Source organism: Ochotona princeps, chromosome 5 (assembly GCF_030435755.1).
Source record: "Ochotona princeps isolate mOchPri1 chromosome 5, mOchPri1.hap1, whole genome shotgun sequence".
NCBI classification, from domain to species: domain Eukaryota; kingdom Metazoa; phylum Chordata; class Mammalia; order Lagomorpha; family Ochotonidae; genus Ochotona; species Ochotona princeps.
The window spans coordinates 41,848,138-41,868,279 of NC_080836.1; the positions used below are offsets into that span (position 1 = coordinate 41,848,138).

At 40.4% G+C, this 20,142-nt stretch overlaps 1 protein-coding gene across 2 annotated transcripts in view; it reads right to left on the reverse strand.

The window, feature by feature from the left end:
- RBMS1 (RNA binding motif single stranded interacting protein 1) overlaps positions 1-18,912 on the reverse strand; it is a 227,179-nt gene extending 208,267 nt beyond the window's left edge. Inside the window, exon 1 of one of the 2 annotated variants that reach the window (XM_004577132.3) lies at positions 18,434-18,912. In XM_004577132.3, the coding sequence (XP_004577189.1) occupies positions 18,434-18,508 (75 nt within the window). In that variant the 5' untranslated portion in view covers positions 18,509-18,912. The remainder of the gene's footprint in view (positions 1-18,433) is intronic. The other variant, XM_004577131.3, reaches the window with a different exon arrangement.
- Between the last annotated feature and the right edge of the window lie 1,230 nt (positions 18,913-20,142).

A 20,142-nucleotide genomic window follows, 5' to 3' on the forward strand; every position in this document is an offset into this window, starting at 1 on the left:
CGTGCCCCTCCACCTCATTTGTCCAATCTGCTGCCCTGGGAGGCTGAGCCATGCCTTGCCAATGTATGAATCCCTTTCTCCAGCTTCCCTGGGCGCCAGCTACAGGCCCTGTGGTAGAGGGGTCAGCACCCCTAGCGGGCAGCCTCTTCCCAGAGCCACTGCTCTGGGTCTGGGAACTGCTCCTACCCTCTGGTCCTTCAGACTCTGCACAGAAGGGGACCAGCTTCAACTGGCCAAAGAATCTGTATCTATTTTCAGTTTCTCCAAGTCCTGCCACCACATTCATAAACATTTTTGTTTAGTAAACATTCCGTGAATACCAAGTTTGAGCATACCATGTGTTTGCCATCAGAATGCCAACTCAGCCACCTCCTCAACGCCTGTATTCTTGCCCAACACAATGACAGGGCCAATGTTAACTCCAGCTAATTGTAAGAAACAATCTTTAGAGATGAAGCCTATATTTTGATTTTTAAATTTTATTACCTTCCCTTTATAATGCCTTCCCCACATCCATTGTAAACAGTATAGTAACAGAGTAGAGATTTTTATCTGAATGAACCTATTATATCTACACGCATTCTATTTACTATATTTAAATAAGATAGTCATTGAACATTTTGTTTTTGCACTTCATGAAATGCAAACCAGCTTAATAGTAGTGATTGCCCTTAATGATGCTACTATCAACTCCAATTGTAAAGCTCATGATTGAGAACATTACTTCGGTAATTTAGACCAAAGGCACATTTTAATGCTCATCATTTATGTACTTGAAGCTTGATGCACTGCCTTCCTAAAAAAAAATAAAATTCTATCTGTGCTTCACATTTCTCTGCCTCATGTTAGCAAACAAAAGATAGGAATTCAATCTAATAATAAACATTCAAGTGCCCACTATGTACCAACGATTCCAACAGGCAAGAAACTCAGCAATCTATATGCCCCATCTTTCAGGGTCCTATGCACTTGGGATGGAGGATCATCAGTACACAAGTTACTGCACAGCCCACTGTGTGAAACCATCACTGAACCAACCTGTAATCTCATACTGTGTTTTTTCTTTCTTGGTATTTTCTAACTTTCTCAGGCCTTGACTCACTAATACTAGATGTAAATTTATTGTGCACTGCAGTCTAAATGAAATGCCACTTAGTGAAAGGTAAAATATAATAAGAAAAAGAAAAATCAAATTAGTAAACTGTAATGTCTCCATTTTTTAAACATCCTAAGAATGAGATTTTACATGCTGCTGATGAGGACAACCAACACAGAACTGAATGGATCTGCCTCAGTTTGTCTGTGTTTTCTTGAAAATGTTGAGAAAGTTAGGTGAAAGGTAATAAAACAGGAAACTTCCCATTTATCTAAATAAACTCGATCAAAAGGAAATTTCCTGTATTTCTAGGGTAACAATTCTTCATCTGCTTAACTAAACCTTCTCTTTCCTTTTGGAATGTAAATCTCTCTGGCTCAGTATGTACATTTCTAATCTACAGAAAACATACACCCTCCATGACCTTCTACAGTATCAAACACCCATCTGAAACTGTTGGAAATTAATTAAATAAGGGAAATTCAAATGCAAAGCTACTGCTGTGTTTGGAGAGAGATTCAGACCAGCTTATTTTAGTAAGAATATTATTAAAAGCAAAATATTGTGGCTCAATATGTTGAGTCTTTTGATTCCAGCCAAAAAAATCTTTTAGCCCAAGCAGTCAATTACTCTCTAAAAAGTATCTGAATGGTCTACGAATGCATGGTTCATTCCATCCTTTACACATAGCACGTCCCTGGAAGCCACCCTGTGACATCTGTCAAGTAATAATGGTCCACACACAACTTGGTTTTCCTATAGATAACATAATTGTAAATCGCCCACAGTCCTTCCTGTCAGTTCTTTCTGTGTATTTATCTTGCAGCTTCCAGTTACGGTCACAGACATTTTTGAAAAAACAAAACAAAACAAAACAAAAAAACACTTCATACTAACCAGGGTAGAGCACAGTTGAAACAATGAGAAGTAAACAAAAAGGAAACAAATCTAGCTAAGGTTGTACCTTGCTTTCACTTAAGTATATAATCATTCTAAGTTAAACATATATAAAGTATAATAAAATGCTTTGCAATGTGCATCAGCTGATATTTTATAAATCATTTTCATTAATATCTAATTAATTTTTAATAGACCATGCCTCTCAGAGGCTTAACTCTAGTCCTGGTTGCTTAACTCTAAATTATACCTTTTATCAAAGAGTTTGCAACCAGTAATTATCTTTTTTGTTTTGTTTTGTTTTGTAAATGAATTAAGGGAGCATTTTCACTGTTGAATTTACCTGCAAATTGTTGAAAATAATCACTTTCTTGTTTGCTTATTAATACATCTCAACATTCCCCATGGTCGATTTCCCTAGTGTGTGGCAGCCAGTCTTGACATTTTCGGCTGGTATACTTAACAAACACATGATACAAACAGCACAAGCTATGCCCAAATGGCACAAGGCACTTCTTGCGACTACCTACTGTGTACTTTGTTTTTATGAGGTTATCCACATAATTGACTAACACAGAGTTTCTTAAGCCTAATCGGATGATGAGTGCCAAAGTCTGCCAATCTGCCAACTCCAACCCTGGTCAAATAGTTCAGAGAAAACAGAAGCTTGTAAAAGTGGTGTGTCCTAAGCAGAAGGTAGTTTCCATCAAGGTCAAGAACAAATGGGCTGACGTCAACAAACAGGGCACCTGTTTAATGTAATGATAGCCAAGCTAGTTTTTGTTGTTGTCTTGTTGTGATTGTTGTTGAACAAACAGGTAACAACAGGTAATGAGGGCAAGATAGGGGGCAATTCTGGGTGAACTAAGTAGTGTTATAAAGCTCCGAGCATGCTGAAGAAATGAGAGGGCTTTGACCCTAGGCTCTGGACTTAAAAAACAGATGGCCTAAATAAGGAATGTGTAAAGGAAGAATTCAGAAACAGAAAAAGGCCATGAATTGCCCAGGAGCCAAAAAGGATACACAGGGCCTCGCTGTTGGCCCATCCAGCTGATCTGTTTCCGATTAGAAATATGACAGCAAAGCAAAGTGAGCTTTGGACACAGTTCTGGCAAACTGGAGGAAGCAGTCACGCCAGTGCCTGGAGCACAGAGGCCCGGCTGGCCATTCCTGCTGGGTGATCTCAGAGTGACCACAAGCCACTCCAGATCTGAGAGCAGATGCTGACAGTGGCCCCTTCACACCATATCCCACCTCTGCGATCATTTTCCTGGGATGTTTGGTGAGGTTCCTGTGTGGTTCCCCAGCTCCTCTACAGATCACTGCACAGTTATGGAAGTTTAGGTTCTGGCTACCCTAACTCTAGCCCTCCTGCTCCCGTTCCCCAACTCCAGTGCATCCCCTCCGTCTCTTCACTCTGGCTAGGCTTCCTCATCCAAGAAGCTTGGACCAGAGGATCTGAAAGTCCCTTCTCATTCTAACCTGTGGTGAGGCTTGGATGTTACAGATTCCAAGAATCATAACATTGAGAGTTGAAAGGAACTTCCGAAGTCATCTATTAAACCTCCTACTCATCAGGGCAAACTTAGCCAGAACTAATAAGCTTTGAAGGTTAAATGTAGTTATTGTTGGCTGGCTGAATATGACAATAATGAACATTCAAAACCTTAAGCATAAAGAATGAAAGAAAAAACCATAACAGGTTTTTAGAACATCTGAAAAAATGTCTGGAGGAGCTGCAAGCCATGGAGTGACATGTTCCACTGCTTAGAAGTCAGTACCTGAGCAGTAATTCCCAATCTTTGTCTTCATAGTATCAGGGTATATCTATAAGCCACACAGGATGTTGGCAAATTCTCCACACCAACACACTCCCATTTATTACAAAGTTTAGGAACATCATACAAACACAGTTGCAAATGCAGAAAAAAAGTCATATTTTGAGACATATTAAAGAAAAGTCAAAAAGAATGTCATCTGTTATTAAAGGGTAAATCCCATTGGCAAGCTACTTTTTACAAATAATTTTGATCTCTGATAATAAATATTCTCTCTTCAATAGAAGTATTCTCTTAGAGTTTCTGTTGTCATGAAGAAACTATTGCACATATTTAACAAACAAGTCTTTGCAAAACGAACTTGCTGCTATTTTTATTAATACTTAAAAGTGGTAATCTCACAAATAAATGAGATACACAAGCCACATTTACAATTTAGCAAAGGCATCAGTGTTATTAATTCTTTCAAAATTGATAGACAAATTTAATAGCATCCTAATAAAAATGCTATGAGATTTCTTCTGAATGGAAGTTCACAAGCTGATACACAATGCAACACAAAGGCCCTACAATAATTAAGACCATCATGGAGTATGTACACTCTCTGCATTTCTATTGTAAGACAGTACAGCATGGGTACAAGGATATATGAAAACCAAAGAAAGACACACACACACACACACACACACTCACACACACATGTATGGCCACCTGGGTAAGCACAAAGGAAATGCTGAAAAACAAAGGGGGCAGGGGGAATGTTTTCTCATCAAATGGCACTGCAACCTAAAACAAATCTTGGCCCTATCCACACAAGCCTATCCACACAAGATTCAAAGATTAATTAGAAATGATCACAGACCTAAATGTGAAAGATAAAATGCAGCTTCTAGTAGGAACCACAAAGAAGTGTCATGACTTTAAAAAAAGATTTCCTAAAGACATACCAAAAGCAAAATCATGAAAGATTAGTAAATTGGACTTTATGAACAACTTCTATATTAAAGCATAGGTAAGTCAGATGATGGAAGGAAGAAAATGAATGTTAGAAGAAGATATTCTCATACTTATGTCTGATGAATGACTATATCCAGAATGTATTTTAAAACTTAGAAATTTAAAGTGATCAAAAAGTTGTGTTGTATGTGAAGTATGCTATTAAAATTGTTACTTTTAAAAAGCAAGCAAAAACCTTAAAGGAGATTTCACAAGAGGATATCCAACTGGCCAACAAAAGCATGGAAAAGTGCTCAGCATCATTAATCATCAGGAAAATGCAAATTAAAATCATAATGAGATGCCACTCACCAGAAGGGCTAAGTTAAAGACTGACAATACGGGTGCTAGTGAGAATGCAGAGCAATTAGATTTCTCATTCTTTGCCAGTAAGAGTAAAAAAATAGCAATACCTACCCAGGGTGAACAAATACATATTCCAAAACCTACCAAATGCTCTTTTAGGAGCAACAGCACATAATGAATACATGACACAGGCAAAAATAATCGCGGCAATTTCATTCATTATAGCTCAAAATTGAATAATCTAAATGCTCACTAATAACAGAACACATAAACAAACTTTATTTTGTGATGTAATGCTACACAGCATTAAAAAAAGAATCAGTAACTGATCACATCAGTGAATCAAATCAAAATAATGATGAGCAGAAAAGCTCAGACACAAAAAAGATACACACAATATGGCTTCATTCTTATGACGTATATGAAGCAAAACCAGTCTATAAAGACGAAAATTAGTAGTTATCTCAGGATGGTTTCTGGGTGCTGGAAATGTTTTATATTTCTACTTGGGTGGCTCTCATATGAGTGTATCAACTCACACATTTAAATTTGTTACACTATCCCAAATGTATTTTCTACCTCAATGTAAATTTTTTAAACAAACAAGTTAAATAATCCCATTATCCTCCATGATGGCACCAACTATGCCTATAATTATATGACGGCAACTTTCAGGATCCAATACAATGCCTGTTCAGTAGGCGTTGAATGTATTTAATTACATAAGTCAGGTAGTTCCATCTATATGACCCAAATTGAATGATTTTAGTTTCATGTGTCTGAATTGTTCAGAGAAGATACATAGCTGTGTGCTTTCCTGCAGACTCCTTTTACAGTCTCAGCACATTTATTCATATTTTAAAATCTAGCTTTCCTCCCCTGGAAAAAAAAGAGGGGAGACAGTATCATTTACATACTAAAAACAAACAGAAAGGACTCTGCATGTAGGATTTGAAAGACTGAAATCCAAGAAGCAAAGGAAGAGAAAATACAGGAAGGTGCAGCGTGGTGCCCTAGAAAGCAGATGTTCATTAGGGCCCAGACACAGAGATTACTATCACAATGTACTTATCTGAACATGCTATCGTCAGACCACACAGTCAAATCAAATTGTGAAGGCTCAAAGGATGTGCACTGAAGAACATCCTGTACTGATGAAACACAAATTTGAATTTTCTGACAGTGACAGAGGGTAGCAAAGAGCACCAGGTATCACTCACTGTCATTTCAAGTATTATTCATAATGTAAAAAAAAATTACTGTTTTTAAAAAACAATTTAACTCAATGTCGACGATTTCTGCCGTTAAAATTAAACTTGAACAGACCATTGCCGTGTTAAATCATATCATTTTTAGTCTAGTGGAAATGAGAAAAGAATATATCTCTTTTATGAGTACTTCAAATGAAGAAAACTCTGGTGAAATATTCACAAGTGAGAAATACAGTATATGTGATTTTAAATTTTCGGAAAGAAATATAAACAGTTTGGCATTGGACTACATCATATTGAAGTTCTAATCTCATTAGGAATATACATTTATCATCAAAATAGTTTCTATGATGCTAATTATATTCTTTCGTTCAAAGTATTATATCATGTCTGTGCTTCTATAACACACTTAAACATTACCAAATAAAATTTTATTTAAAATTTCCTATAAAATTGGGTAAGGAATCAGAAGACAAAATTCAACTCAAAGGAGTAACTGTAGTTAGCAAATTTTTTAATCAGAATCTGTAGCAGCAAGTAAAGGGGCAGGCATTTGGCCTGGCAGTTACGATGCAATGGATTTGACTACAGTTTCCCACCACTGCAGAGCCTGGGAAGCAGCAGGTGGAGATTCAAGTCATGAATCTGGTTTTGGCTGTCCACCTGGGAGACCTGGGTTGGGTTCTCCTGCCACCCACCTCGGCCTCGCCCAGTTCTGGATGTTGCAAACATTTGAGAAGTGAGCCAGCAGATCACTGTGCTCTCTCCACCTGTCTCTTATTCGTAAATAAATACTGTTTTACAAAAGAGTTAGTGGACTTTTTTTTTTTAACTACATGAAGTCAGATACACTTGGTCCCTGATTGGAGCAGATGAAGTGAAAGTAGCTTTTATGTAACGCGTCCCTCATGAATGGACTACATAGCTGGGAAAAAAACAAAATAAAAAACAGAGGTTAGGTCCAAACCAGCTCAACTCTTGGCACAGGAAGAAATGCTAGGAGCAGGAGTAGGGAGAAGGGAGACAGTGTTTGCTAACACTTTCCAGCCGCCCACACTCTGGCTGGACAGGAGCACGCACTTTACCAGCAGTCACCACCACTTTACAGTTGGGCCTTGCTCTTCAGCCAGTGCCTTCTGAACCACCCTCCAGGAAAACAAAGGAGGGGCGGGGCTGGTTTCAAGGGCTGAGCCATTCTCTAGCAGCCAGGGTAGGACTGACAACATGCCCTTGACAGGCGGAGTCCTCCCAAAGCTTCCAGGTGAAAGCAAAGGCAAGCCACAAACAGGATGTCAAGGAGGGTTTCCCTTACCCGATACAAACATCAGTGGACTGGTCAGTCCAAGGAGAGTGATGAAATGAGACATTTCCCCTTTGTGTCTCTTTGTTTTCCTATTCCAGCCTCATTCAGGGCTAGAGAAGAGGAAGGAAAAGCTGTGAGGCTATAATAATGCAGCCACTGCTGAGTGTAGTAAGAAATGGACTCCAAGCAACCACCAGGCTGCTAAAAAGCAATTTTAATGGGAATGAGGAGGACGGGGGAAGAATAAGTGGTGGTTATTGCTGAGACCAGCAATGAGGAGCAGCTGAGTGGGAGTTTGTCCAGGAGCAAGGAGAGCTTCAGGGTCTGACCCCAGATGGAAGCTCCAATGCCAACAACTCCAGGTTTTGCTAATCCCTGAGGCATGTGGTGTCCAGGCGTTCCATCTCTGGAAATTCCTTCCTCGGCCCTAAAAGCTCAAATCCCTATGTAAGGACTGCAAGGACTGCCTGCCTTACCACTCCTTTAAAGAAGGAAGAGAGTGCCTAGCACAATGGCTCCATTGCTGATCCTCCCTTTTTAAGCACCAGCATCTCATATGAGCACTGGTTCGTGTATTGGCTGCTCCATTTTCCATCCAGCTCCCTGTCTGTGGCCTGTGGAAGATGGCGCAAGGCCTTGAGACCCTGCACCCAGGTGGGAGATGTGGGGGAAGCTCCTGGCTCCTGGCTTCGAATCAGCTCAGCTCTGGCTGTTATAGCCACATGGGGAGTAAATCAGCAGATGGAAGGGCTTTGTGCCTCTGTCTCCCCTTATCTCTGTAGATCTGGCTTTCCAATAAAAATAAATAAATGTTAAAAAAAAAAAAAAAAAGAAGGTAGAGATGCCAGAGATCCTACTTCATGGGAGATAGCAGCTACCAGCTTAAGTACTTGAGTCCCTGCCACCATCAAGGAAGACCAAGATGGAGTCCCTGGCTCTTGACTGGCCTAGCCTGACTGAATGTTGCAGGCATTTTGGGAGTGAGCTCGCAGATAGAGGATCAGTCTCTCTAAGAGTATGTGTATCCATGTTACTTTCAAATGAATGAAAGTAAATTAAAAGGCAAAGGTAGGTCCCAACTCTGAATATTCAGTCTATGTTCCAGAGGGCATGGTCCAGTAGCTGTGTTAGATTTGTGGAAGGATTAAAATATATATGTGAATTATAAATTAGGTTAATTTTTTTCATTGATTCTTACAGGTTGTTAGAGACCCTTCCACTAAGTAGAACAAATTTATATACAAAAATGAGTTGCAGGCTTTAAATAAACAACTAAGAAGTGAGCTGTGTGAAATAAAATTTGTTGTAAACATAAATCACTTTTGTGTCAATGCACCCCCAACTGTGGAGCGAACTGCATATAACACAAGGAAAGAATCTAGTAGCCAATTCTTTCCATGTTCAGTTATGGTTTTTAAGTAGAAGTATGCAGGTGAGCCTGCAGAGAAAAGCCTAAAAAGAGATTGAGATTAGGCATGTTTTTTTTTTAAATACACATAATTCCATTTCAAAACACTAAAGTTAATCAGAGCTGTGCTTGGTAGAAGGCAGATAGGCCCTTGGTAGTAAGCCAGGGAATGACTTGAAAATAAATTTCTGGTGGATTTTTTATTTTATAAATGTCTGCATTTATCAGAAACTTATTTAGTAATGAACCCAAATTGTTTTTGAAGACAACAGTAAAACTGATTGTGTTACAAATTTCTAATAAAATTTCCTATTCTTGCAAAATAAATGTTTGAAATTGCATCAAAGTTGTGAAAATATTTCTTGCAATTCTGTGAGTCAATGGAGGTTTACAGGTTCTTAAGTACAAATAAGTTCGCAACTGTAACTTAAAATCATCATGTTTGACAAGTATTTAATGAAGAAATAGCAGTGTTACTTGGGGGTAATGTAGGTGTAAACTTACAAAACACTTTTTGGCAACTTGGATTTTTCCATGCCACAAGCTTAGGGCACAGTGCATCCCCTTCTGCCATTCTAAGTATGCAGTTTTTCAACTCATAGAGCAACATGGCCAGCATTTTGTGAAATGAGCCCACACTTTGCAGAGCTAAGATGATGCATTTTCCCCTCAGGATCAGGGAAAAATATTTCTGAGATCTTTGAAATGCCCTTGTTTAGCCACACAAACCCTCTTCCTGAAGTCCTCTTTAGCAGGGACCTGGCTCTCAAGTGCACAGCATGTGTTTGTTGCCAGGCAGGTTGAGAGATGGATTCAGGGTTACATACCGAGGCCAAGTGGAGGACAACACAGCTCCTAAAGCACTTGGCTCCATCTGCAGACGTCAATAACTGTTTATCTTACAGGAATTAGGGCTTGATTTGGTTAGATAATGAGCTATCCACAGAAGATCACAAATAATTTTTTAAAATTTCGTTTTCTGAAGAAACACCAGCTCACATTAGACACATTATTAATGCATAGATTGCAGGCAATGATCTAATCAACAGAATTACAATACCCCAAACTTTCTTTTTCTCCTTTTCTGTTAGCAAGACTAATGAATTATGAGAAATAAACATTATTCTAAATGGTTCAAAACAGTAGGAATAACATTTCTGGATAACCATTATGTCATCATTTGAGGATTACATTATAAGCCTGTTAGAACCCTAAGAGCTTGCCTTAATAGCACATTTATAAGCATAAAACTGAAAAAATGACAAAGTAAAATGAAGCACCTGAACATGAAATTTTAAGGTGAAGACACAACATAGCAAACTACAAAACTGTTATTCCTTTAAAATTCCAAGTTGCCTTAAAAGGATTATAGTACAAAAGATACACAAAACAATGCTGACTATCAACTCAAGAAATGTTCACTCTTTTATTTAAAACCAGATTTCTCCCATGGATAGTTCTCAAACAAAGAAATTTAAATGGTAAAAATATATGACAAAATACCTGCTATCACTAGCCATCAGGGAAATGCAAATCAAAACTACAAAGTGATATCACTTCATCCTTCTCAAAATGGCTAAAACCAAAAAGACAGAGTAAGAAAATGCTGGCAAGGACAGGGAGGAAGGGAAAACTCTTATATACACTGTTAATAGGGATTTAAATCAGTGTAGCCACTGTGGAAAACAGCATGGAGATATCTTAAAAAAACCAGACTTGCAATCCCACTATGGGGTAGGTTCCATAAAGACATGAACATGTTGTATCAAAGACATGTTCATGTTCTATGGAATCAATCAAGGTACCCATCATCAGATGAATGAATAAAGAAAATGTGGTATATATATATATATATATATATATATATATATATATATATATATATATTAATACAATGGATTATTATTCAGCTACAAATAATGAATAAGAATAAGAATAAGAATGAAAGTCAACCATTCGCAGCAAAATGATGCCACTGGAATAAATCATGTTGAATAAAATAAGCCAGACTCAGAAACATAAATGCTGTCTGGGAAGGTGGGAAAGGGAAGGAGTGAGTATCATTACATTAGAATTGTATCTACAAACTATCTGAACCTATTAAAAACTAATTCAAATTTTTAAAAATTTTTTAAAAATCAGATTTTCTTCTAAAATTCTAAGGTTTGTAATAGCTTCTTTAGCACTTTTTCTGCCCAAATGCACAGCAGTTTTTAATCCCACTCACATATCTTGGTGCATCTCCTGTCATGCAGACCTTTGGCTGTTACGCTGCTTTCGTGAGTATACTATTTCCTCGGTATACTCTGTTGATTTCTCATACTGTGTGTACTGTCTTCCCTGCTTATCTGTGACGCTCTGAAGAATGGGAATCATATTAACCTTTCCCAACGTCAAGTGCAGAGAATGGCGTATCGGCATCACTGTTTAACAGGATTGATTAGCGAATGTTTTAGCCCTTTATGGATCTCAGCAATTTTTCAACAAGCTTCCAGCTTACATTTAACCTAATTCCAGAATACAGATGTGACTGCCATTGTGCAAAGTCTCCTTCCTATTGGGTGTAGATTTTTGTATGCTTGCAGTGCCAAGTTTAGAAGCAAGGTAATTGCTCATGTTAGCATCTGAGTTCTCCTCAGACATACCCATCATCCAGAAAACTATAACATACCCTCCATCTTCTAAGACAACAGATGCTTCCATTTAAGAATTCACTGAGCAACAATGCAAGAAAGCAGCCATGCTCAGCATTATACATTTTCTCCCCCAGGAGGTCGAGATGTTGATTTTTGCCCTTTCCTTTTGCTTTATTTCTCTCATCATCTTGGCATGCTTGTTTTCCAGTGCTTGTTTGAAAAATTAAAATATTCATATAATTATGTTAAAGAGACTAGATGCATTAAGCACAAATAACAGATTAGATTATGGGAGATATATGTTCTGCTTATTGTTGGCTTAGCTGTCACCAGCCACTTTATAATCTTTGTGGTCCGCCTATGTGTCAGATTGAGAAATGTTTGGATTCTATTACCAAATGTGCATCTGTGTTCCACACACATGGTCCAAAGAAGACATTTTGCTATGTATGTCATCTGACCAAACTCCCAGTGGTAAACCTCTCTCGTCCAAGTGCCTCCACTCATGAGGTACAGCCAAGGGCCAGCAGGTTTTATTACTTTAGCCATGAAAATGATACAGCACAGAAACCAGAAGATTGAAAGTCATCCCACATAACATCCTCAAGTCAAACGTCCACATCTTGGGTATCTGGTTTGATTTTTTACCAAAAATTATGGTGTTGCATGTAAGTAACTAACATATCATTACCATATTTTTAAAACATACACTATTTTAAATTGAATAAAACCCTTCCACTTAAGAGCAACTTGATATACCCCTGCTTTTTTTTCTTATAATATCCCAAGGAATGTGTTACAAAGCGTATTTTTACCAATTTAATAGTCAGGTGGTCAAATGGCATGTGTAACATTATAAAATAGTCAGCAATTGAAAGAGAGCTATACTATTTAACACCTCAACCCTAGTTTATATTTTAGTTATTATCTATTAAATATGGTAGAATATATGTGAAATATGGTAGAACATACCTAGTAGAGGGGGTTTTCTTGAAAATTAAGCAGGACAAGTTTGAACAGTGTTGGTTGATTGGGGTAGGATATGATGGGGCCTGTACCTGCCATGTCACCAATTCACTAGGACATATTTCCCCTCAAGCTACCACTGGGAGACGTTCTCTGGCATCTACATTCTGTTTCTTTCCCCTAAGATTTATTTGCTTGTTTATTTAAAAGAGGGAAAGACAGAGATCTTCCATCCTCTGTTTCACTCCCCAATAACTGCAACAGCCAGGGTAGGGAGCCAGGAGCCAGGATCTCCATCTGTGTTTTCCACAATGGAAGTAAGGGCCCAAGTTCTTGGGTCATCTTCTACTGCCTTCTCAGGAATATTAGCAGGGAGTCAGAACAGAGGCAGAGCATCTGAGATTCAGATCAGCCCTGTGATAGATAACAGGTTGCGGCAAGCTGATGTTTAGCCCCTGGGCCACAGTGCCAACCTTGGGGCATCCAAAGTCTTAAAAAAAAGATCATGCAAAAAAAAATCACTTTCATTCTATGCAAGTAATCATTAGCCAATGGGTATGTGATTTTTATTAGATTTTTTTTTACTCCATGAAACACCTGAAAGTTTCATTTTAGGAATAAATAAAAAACACAAATCAAACTATATTGAAATTTCACTTTAAAATAAGGATAGATTGGTACATTTGTAGATTTTGGCCTACCAATTTTTTTCTAATTTAAAAAATTCCTGCATGCATTTTTCTTTCTGAATGATAACAGTTCCTAAAGAAACCTTTATTTAATACCTAATATACTGGGATATATACTTGATAGCAAGAAACTAAGGAAGTGTTGACATTCTTTGCAGAGAGCATACAGTGGGGTCCTGAGAAAATGCCTGGAAAAAATAAACATTTCTTAACTGAGACCCAATAAAAAACAAACTAGAGAAGAAATTCCCCACCTTTATCAACAATGAGTCAGTTTTTTCAAACTTTATCAAAAAGTGTCAGTTTTACTGAACACTTATCCTTCCATTCTGGAAGCTTCTCATGTGCCTTTTACTAGTTAAACAGAATCAGGAAAAATATAAGTGAATCCCTTTTCTGGTAAGTTCCTCTTCAGTTAACAAGGTTGGTGGGTAGGGGGGAACGGGTGGGATGGGTGATGTGGGTGGTGTGGGTAATGCGGGTGGTGCAGTGGTCTAGTGGCTGAAGTCCTCACCTTGGATGCATCAGGATCCCATGTGGGTGCCAGTTCATGTCCTGGTTGCTCCACTTCCCTTACAGCTCCCTGCTTGTGGCCAAGGAAAGCAGTGGAGGACTGCCCCTGGGTCCCCTAACTCATGTGAGAGACCCAGAAGAAGCGCCTGGCTTTGAGCCAGCTCAGCTCAGGCTGTTGTGGCTACTTGGGGAGTGAAATCAGCAGACTGAAGATTATTTTCTCTCTCTTTGATATCTGACTTTCCAATAAAAATAAATAAATCTTAAAAAAAAAAGAGGGGATGGAGGAGATTCTTCTGTCTTTTAAATAAAAGAGCCACAGTAACATTTTTCTGTATTCACAAAGTAAGCTGGGTTAACTTGATAGTTTCAATAACCCATTAAGCAAAATTCAAAGCACTGCATCAGTAAAGTTAATCCTTGGAAGTTTATTTCATGGAAATTGCTCAGATTTAAATTTAAGTCAAAGGTCAAGAGTGCTAAAAATGTATGGTGTATCTGGGTTTTCTGATAAGAAAAAGATTGAGTACTTTCCTACTTTTTGTCACTTACCTCTACTGTTCCCTTAGAGGACCTTAACATTTGACAGCTAACATAGAAAAAGTAGTATACCCAGTAACAGTGTTGTGAGAAATCTAAAAGGAAGGGGGCTAGCAGGGCTAACAGGTAAGAGATAGAGAATCTTCATTTCAACATTTATATAACCTTAAATCTTCCCATACCTCTTCCAGTCACATCACACTCACTAAAAGAAATAAGACTCATTCATTGGTGCAAGATCTTGCATTACTAAACTGATAGATTGTAGCCAATTTTTCTTCTCCTAAGATACAAAGCACCCTATGTCTTTGTATCCCGTCTACCACATTACGCTCAGCAGCTGCATGTATGACACCAGGACTCCTAATTTCTGGAGAAGCAGAGTGTACAACACAATATTCATCTGGCTACAATTAAGTAAGAGACATGCAAAAGTTCAATTCACAAAAAATTTTGTTCTTGTATCCGTTATTAATGGAATCCCAAATTAAACCATTCATCATTATTTCAGATTTTGAAACTATGTTCAGATTTGTTCTTTGCCATACATATATACAAAAATGGCCTAAAATCACTGTTTTAGAAAAAAAAAGCTTTTCCCTAGGATAGACACAATGTTATTATATAAAGAAAAACTTAAAAATCAAGTGTTGGCTTTCTACAGATAAATTTTAGAAATCTATGATAAAGATTACAATTGTGTCCATCTTCTTTCAGTTGGTACAAGATATTTAGCTACTTATTAATTTTTTTTAAAAACAGAAATGGAGTAAGTATTTCAATTTCCACAAAGCATCATTTAACAAATAAACCATGATTGAAAGATTGTCTTTACAAAAAGTGAAATTACTACAGCCACGGGTTGAAACATGTACTTACAAATCTTCAAGTTAAAATGTTAGATTACCAGAATTTAAATTTTCACGATACAACATGTGATTTTAAAACCCAGATAGTCTTTTAAACAATATATGCTTATATTTTCAAAGATGCATCAGAGTACAATTCAGAATAAATATCATATGGGATAGAAAGAGCCTGCCTTGACATGACGATAATGACTAGGGAATTAAAGAAATCTCATCAGTGTGTAAAATTAGGTTATTTGAAATTTATGTTACCCTACAGGAAGATATTCTGAAAATTACATCACCTCCTTCGTTTCCACCCAAGCCCTTTCCTTCCAAAGCACCCTCAAGTTCAGTTTTTGGAACACCATTTTCTTTTAAGCACAAAGCATATCAAAACGGTCAATTGTTCTAACATAGCTACATCGATGTAATTTTTTGTCTGTTAAGAAAATGTAGAAGTAACACATATTTGGCAGAGAGAGGAGAATTACAAAGCAAATTAGTCCAATTGGATCATTAACAGACAATGAACGGTATGGCATATGTAACTTTTTAAAGAATGGGAACAAACTCATATTTCAAGAGCCCTTATTTGGTATCATCCATTCCTCTGATGAAAAGAAACCATGTCCATTTATTTCTTCCTGATTCAATTAGGTCATATCTATTCCTTGATCATAAGTCAAATATTGCTTCTGAATAACGATACCATTCCTCAGTTTTTGACAGAGCTACCAGACAAAAATTTCAAAGCAACTCAGACTAGTAAACACATCACTGTACTTTAAACATTGTGATGCTTTCTAGCCCCTGATTCAGAAAGGTTCAAACAGACAAACATCATCAGGGTAGACGGCAGATTCTAAGAAGTCTATTAACTCTTGAGGCAGATCAGGCAACACTTGTTTTCAAATTAACTACAAATCAACCAAGTCTATCTTTTAAAACTACACCACTATATTGTTTCCAACAGATAGAGGAGAGAATTTTAAATAGGGGTGGGGAGAGAGAAAGCGGGTTACATGTTCTAAACTCTGCCTAGCTAAAATCTTCTCAACTAATCATGTTTCATTTTTAGGCAATGTTCTTTATTGCAATCATCAAGAAACTTGTACAAGAGGAAATTTAGATTTAATTACCAAACTTCAATGGCAGGCTATATAGGTCAAGTGAATATGAGCATCTCTCTTCAAAAACAAAGAGACTCAGGGTAATAAGACTTCAGATTTCATAGTAGAAATAGCTAAATATGTTTTGAGAATATCATTTACTGTAACACAAATCAATATTAAATGCCTTATGCAGGAAGAACACTTTGAGAAAATGGACCCTAAAGCTTTCTGGGATCTGATCCTTATTACCAGAGAAGGCTCTGGCCGTTTGTCTCTCTTCAATTATTTACAGGGAGAAGAAAAAAAAAAAAAAAACAAATGGCATTGCATTAGCTATATTAAATGTTAGGTACTTGGTTTCTAACTTACTAATGGTTCATAAAAATTGCCAAGGTAAATATGCCTGCAGAAACACGTTTTTTTCCTTCTTCACCTGAGTGTATGTATTTATTATTCATTCAGTTAAGTGTTGAATAGGGTGTCCTTCGGGCACCCAATGCTGCATAATTCAAACAAGTGCATTAAATATATAAGACGTCTAAAAGGTAGAGCATTGATTATGTCACAAAACTTCTTTTAAGAGATCCGATGCGGAAACCCTGCCCCTCAAACCGAGCATCTCCAAGTTGTGGAAAAACAAACCCATGAGAGCCACACACACAGAGCAATGAATAATGGCTGTCCTTGCCTGGCACCCCTTTTGCAGCTTTCCCGGGCCTAGAAGTAAAATAGGAAGTAGGGAGGGGGTGTGGGGAGTGAAACGCAGACCCTGGAGTGCTTGGACAGTTCTGGCCTTGATGCTGACAAGTGTCCTTTTTACACTGCCAAATACCAGGTCTGTGTGGCAGGTCCATGGCAATATGGACCACACACACACTGGAAGACGGAGGAGCTCTACGAGGCTGAAGCAGTCATTTGAACCAGGCTAGCCTAGCCATGCCCGGTTCTCTGGCCAGCAGGGCACGGTAAGGATCTCTCCAGGAAAGTCCAGACACTACATCCCTACCTCATTCTTCAGTGAGCTCCAAGGGCACCCGAGCTCTGCTAAATGTTAACCGTTCAAACAGCCTGCCTGCAAAAGCTTTTAAAGCAGAAACACACCACTATTCCGTGGATCCAGGTTTGTTTTTAATGAGTTCAGAAGACATCACATTTTATAGTTAAAAAAAAAAAAAAGAAAAAAAGGAAAAATTAGATAGGCTGCCTACCAGGGCCCCCAGAAACGCAGTGGCAATTCGCATGGCTACATGTCATCAGCCAGTGAAACCCAAGTGTGCAGCCAGGCCACTTTTTGAAAAAGCACCATTGCAAATCCATTGGTAGTAAACACAGAAGTGTCTTTCCCCCTTCTTTTCCTTTAAACTAAATACAAACTCACTTCTTTCTCTGCCCATTGCCACTACTGAGGTGGGGTGGGGGTGGGGGAGCAACCACAGACAAGATTCAAAAGGACATCAATGAACGCTGAGTGAACTTTGGCCACTTTTCTACCCAAAACACAAGCGTAAAAGTAGAAATCAGTAACCAGGTGAAGTGCCACACCGCACAAAGATCAGAGGCGGAGGGGCGGGCGCGCAGGGCCGGAGGCGGGCAGGGAAATGTCCCGGTCCCCTCCTCCTCCTCCACCCCCCTCCACCCCCCACCCCCAGCCACTTCGAGCCCCAGCCCCCGTGCGGGAGGTAGAGCGGCATCAGGGAGGGGGCTGGAGGCCCTGCGGGCTCTGGGGGGAATTCGAGAGTTACTGTTCCATGGGCGAGGCCCGGGGAAGGGGGTCCCAAGGCTGTGGGCCCCAAACCTCGGCTGCCTGCTGGTAAGCACCCAGTGTGAGGCGCCACTTCGGGGCCCCCTAGGCCCTCCTTGCCCCATGCTTGGCCAGGAAGGGGACGGTGGCTCTTTCCTGTCTGGTCTCCCCTACACCCCGCCCCAGCCCCAAACCCTCACACTGTAACCGAATCCCCACAATCGCCCCACGCAGCATGGCTCAGCCCAGGCCAGTGCTATAGTTAGCAACCTTCCATCAACTCCGTCCGGGGCGACTAGAGGCGTCCGGGAGCCCAGCGCCTCTCCCGGCCAACCCCAAGCGCCCCTGGCGCCCCTCTGCAGGCACCTCCGCCCTGCGGAGCCCTCTTACCTTGGCTTGCAGATACTGGGGGTAGTAGTAGGTGGCGTACTGAGGGTACATCTGCTGTTTCCACACTTTGCCCATGAAGCTGGAAGGGAGCCTGCTGTGCAGGGTCGCGAACACTTTGGGGTTTCCAAGTCTCAATCGCTCCTGCCTCTCCCTTTCCGGCGGCAGCGGTGGCTGCCTAGGCTGCTGCTGCTGCTCCACCTCCCAGCCGGGACCAGACGTCCTCCGCCTCCTCCTCCTCCCCTCTCCTTCTCCTCCCCTCTCCTCCTCCCAGGCAGAGAGACACTGCAGCGCGCAGAGGGCACCCCGGACAGGGCGCTCCCAAGGAGTTTCCTCCAGGAGCCCGACTGCGCTGGGGCTGCCAAGGGCTGGCGCACGGGCCGTGCTTGGCGGGCGAGCAGTCTGCGCCGGGCGGGGAGGGAATCAATGCAAGTGGAAAGTGCTGCTGCTGCGGCGGCTGCGCTCCGTGCCAGGCTGCATCTGGGGTGGGTGCGCCCGCCTGGAGAAGGGAGAGGGGCCGGCCGGCTGAGGCCGTGGGGTGGGGGGAAAGGGCGGGCGGGGGCGGGGCCTGGGCACCAAGGAGCCGGACCCACTGGAGGTGAGGACTGAGTTGGGAGCCCTGCTCACCTCCCTGGCTGGCGGTAGGACAGCAGGAGCCCAGCAAGCCCAGATCGCTTTGTGTCGGGTGGGGGTGGGGGTGGATGGAGTCGGGTTGGAGCGGGGTGGGGGGTGCTGCTTAAGAACTGCAGAAAGAGCACCTCTGGAGTTTTCATCTTCCTAAAGGGGAGGGGAGGTACGGGAAAAAGGAAATCTAATTAATCTCTCACTTCCCCCATACCTTTTTTTTTTCCCAAAAGGGAAGGAAAATGATTGAGGGCCCTACACAAAGCCGGAGCGGTGAAGCCTGGGTTCTGTTCCACCTCCCACCCCTGGCCACAGCACTCATTTTCGGGGTGACCTTGGGAGAGTAAGTGCCCTTCCGTTTGGTTTTCCTGGTTATGAGATGTGGAAATCAGGCCCCCTGCACCAAGGGGAGGCAGAATCTGGCGCTCTCTCTCTCTCTCTGTCTCTCTCTCTCTCACACACACACACACACTCAACACACCTCACAACAAACAGACGGCTCCTTCCAAGAGGAGGGATGCCGCAAAGAGAAAGGCTGGATGTTATTAGAGGACACAATATAGACATCAGCTTTGCTCTGCTTCTTTCTAATGCCGCCAGACAGTCTGTCAACTCCCACTCGGGAGCAAGGAAACTCCCTGAGTTTGGAATATGTTAAGGCCATTTTGAAACTCACGCTGGCATATTGTTGCAATGCGCTTAGGTGACATACAAAATCCATCTCCCTCTGCCTCTCTCCCTCTCCTAATTGTCACTACTTCATACAGCCCCAGACGAGCGCGCTGGTTTGGCTCACTGAATAACTGGAGATAATTTAATGGAGTAATTGGTTTCCAAAACAGCCTGCAGAGAGACGCTAAAATAGGACAGGTATGAAAGAAAGCATTCCCGAATTGATGTTCTTGCGCACCTAATCACTTCAAGGAAAAATTCATTTGTTACCAAACAGATCTTCCTGACTTTGTTGTGTCATTTCGGGTTTTCAGAGTCTTAACAGCACAAGGAAAATCAAACTGAACTAGAATGTCTGACTATCTTAAACATTTACATTTTTGTGTGATCACATTTTAAAACAGGTTTAGTAAGAT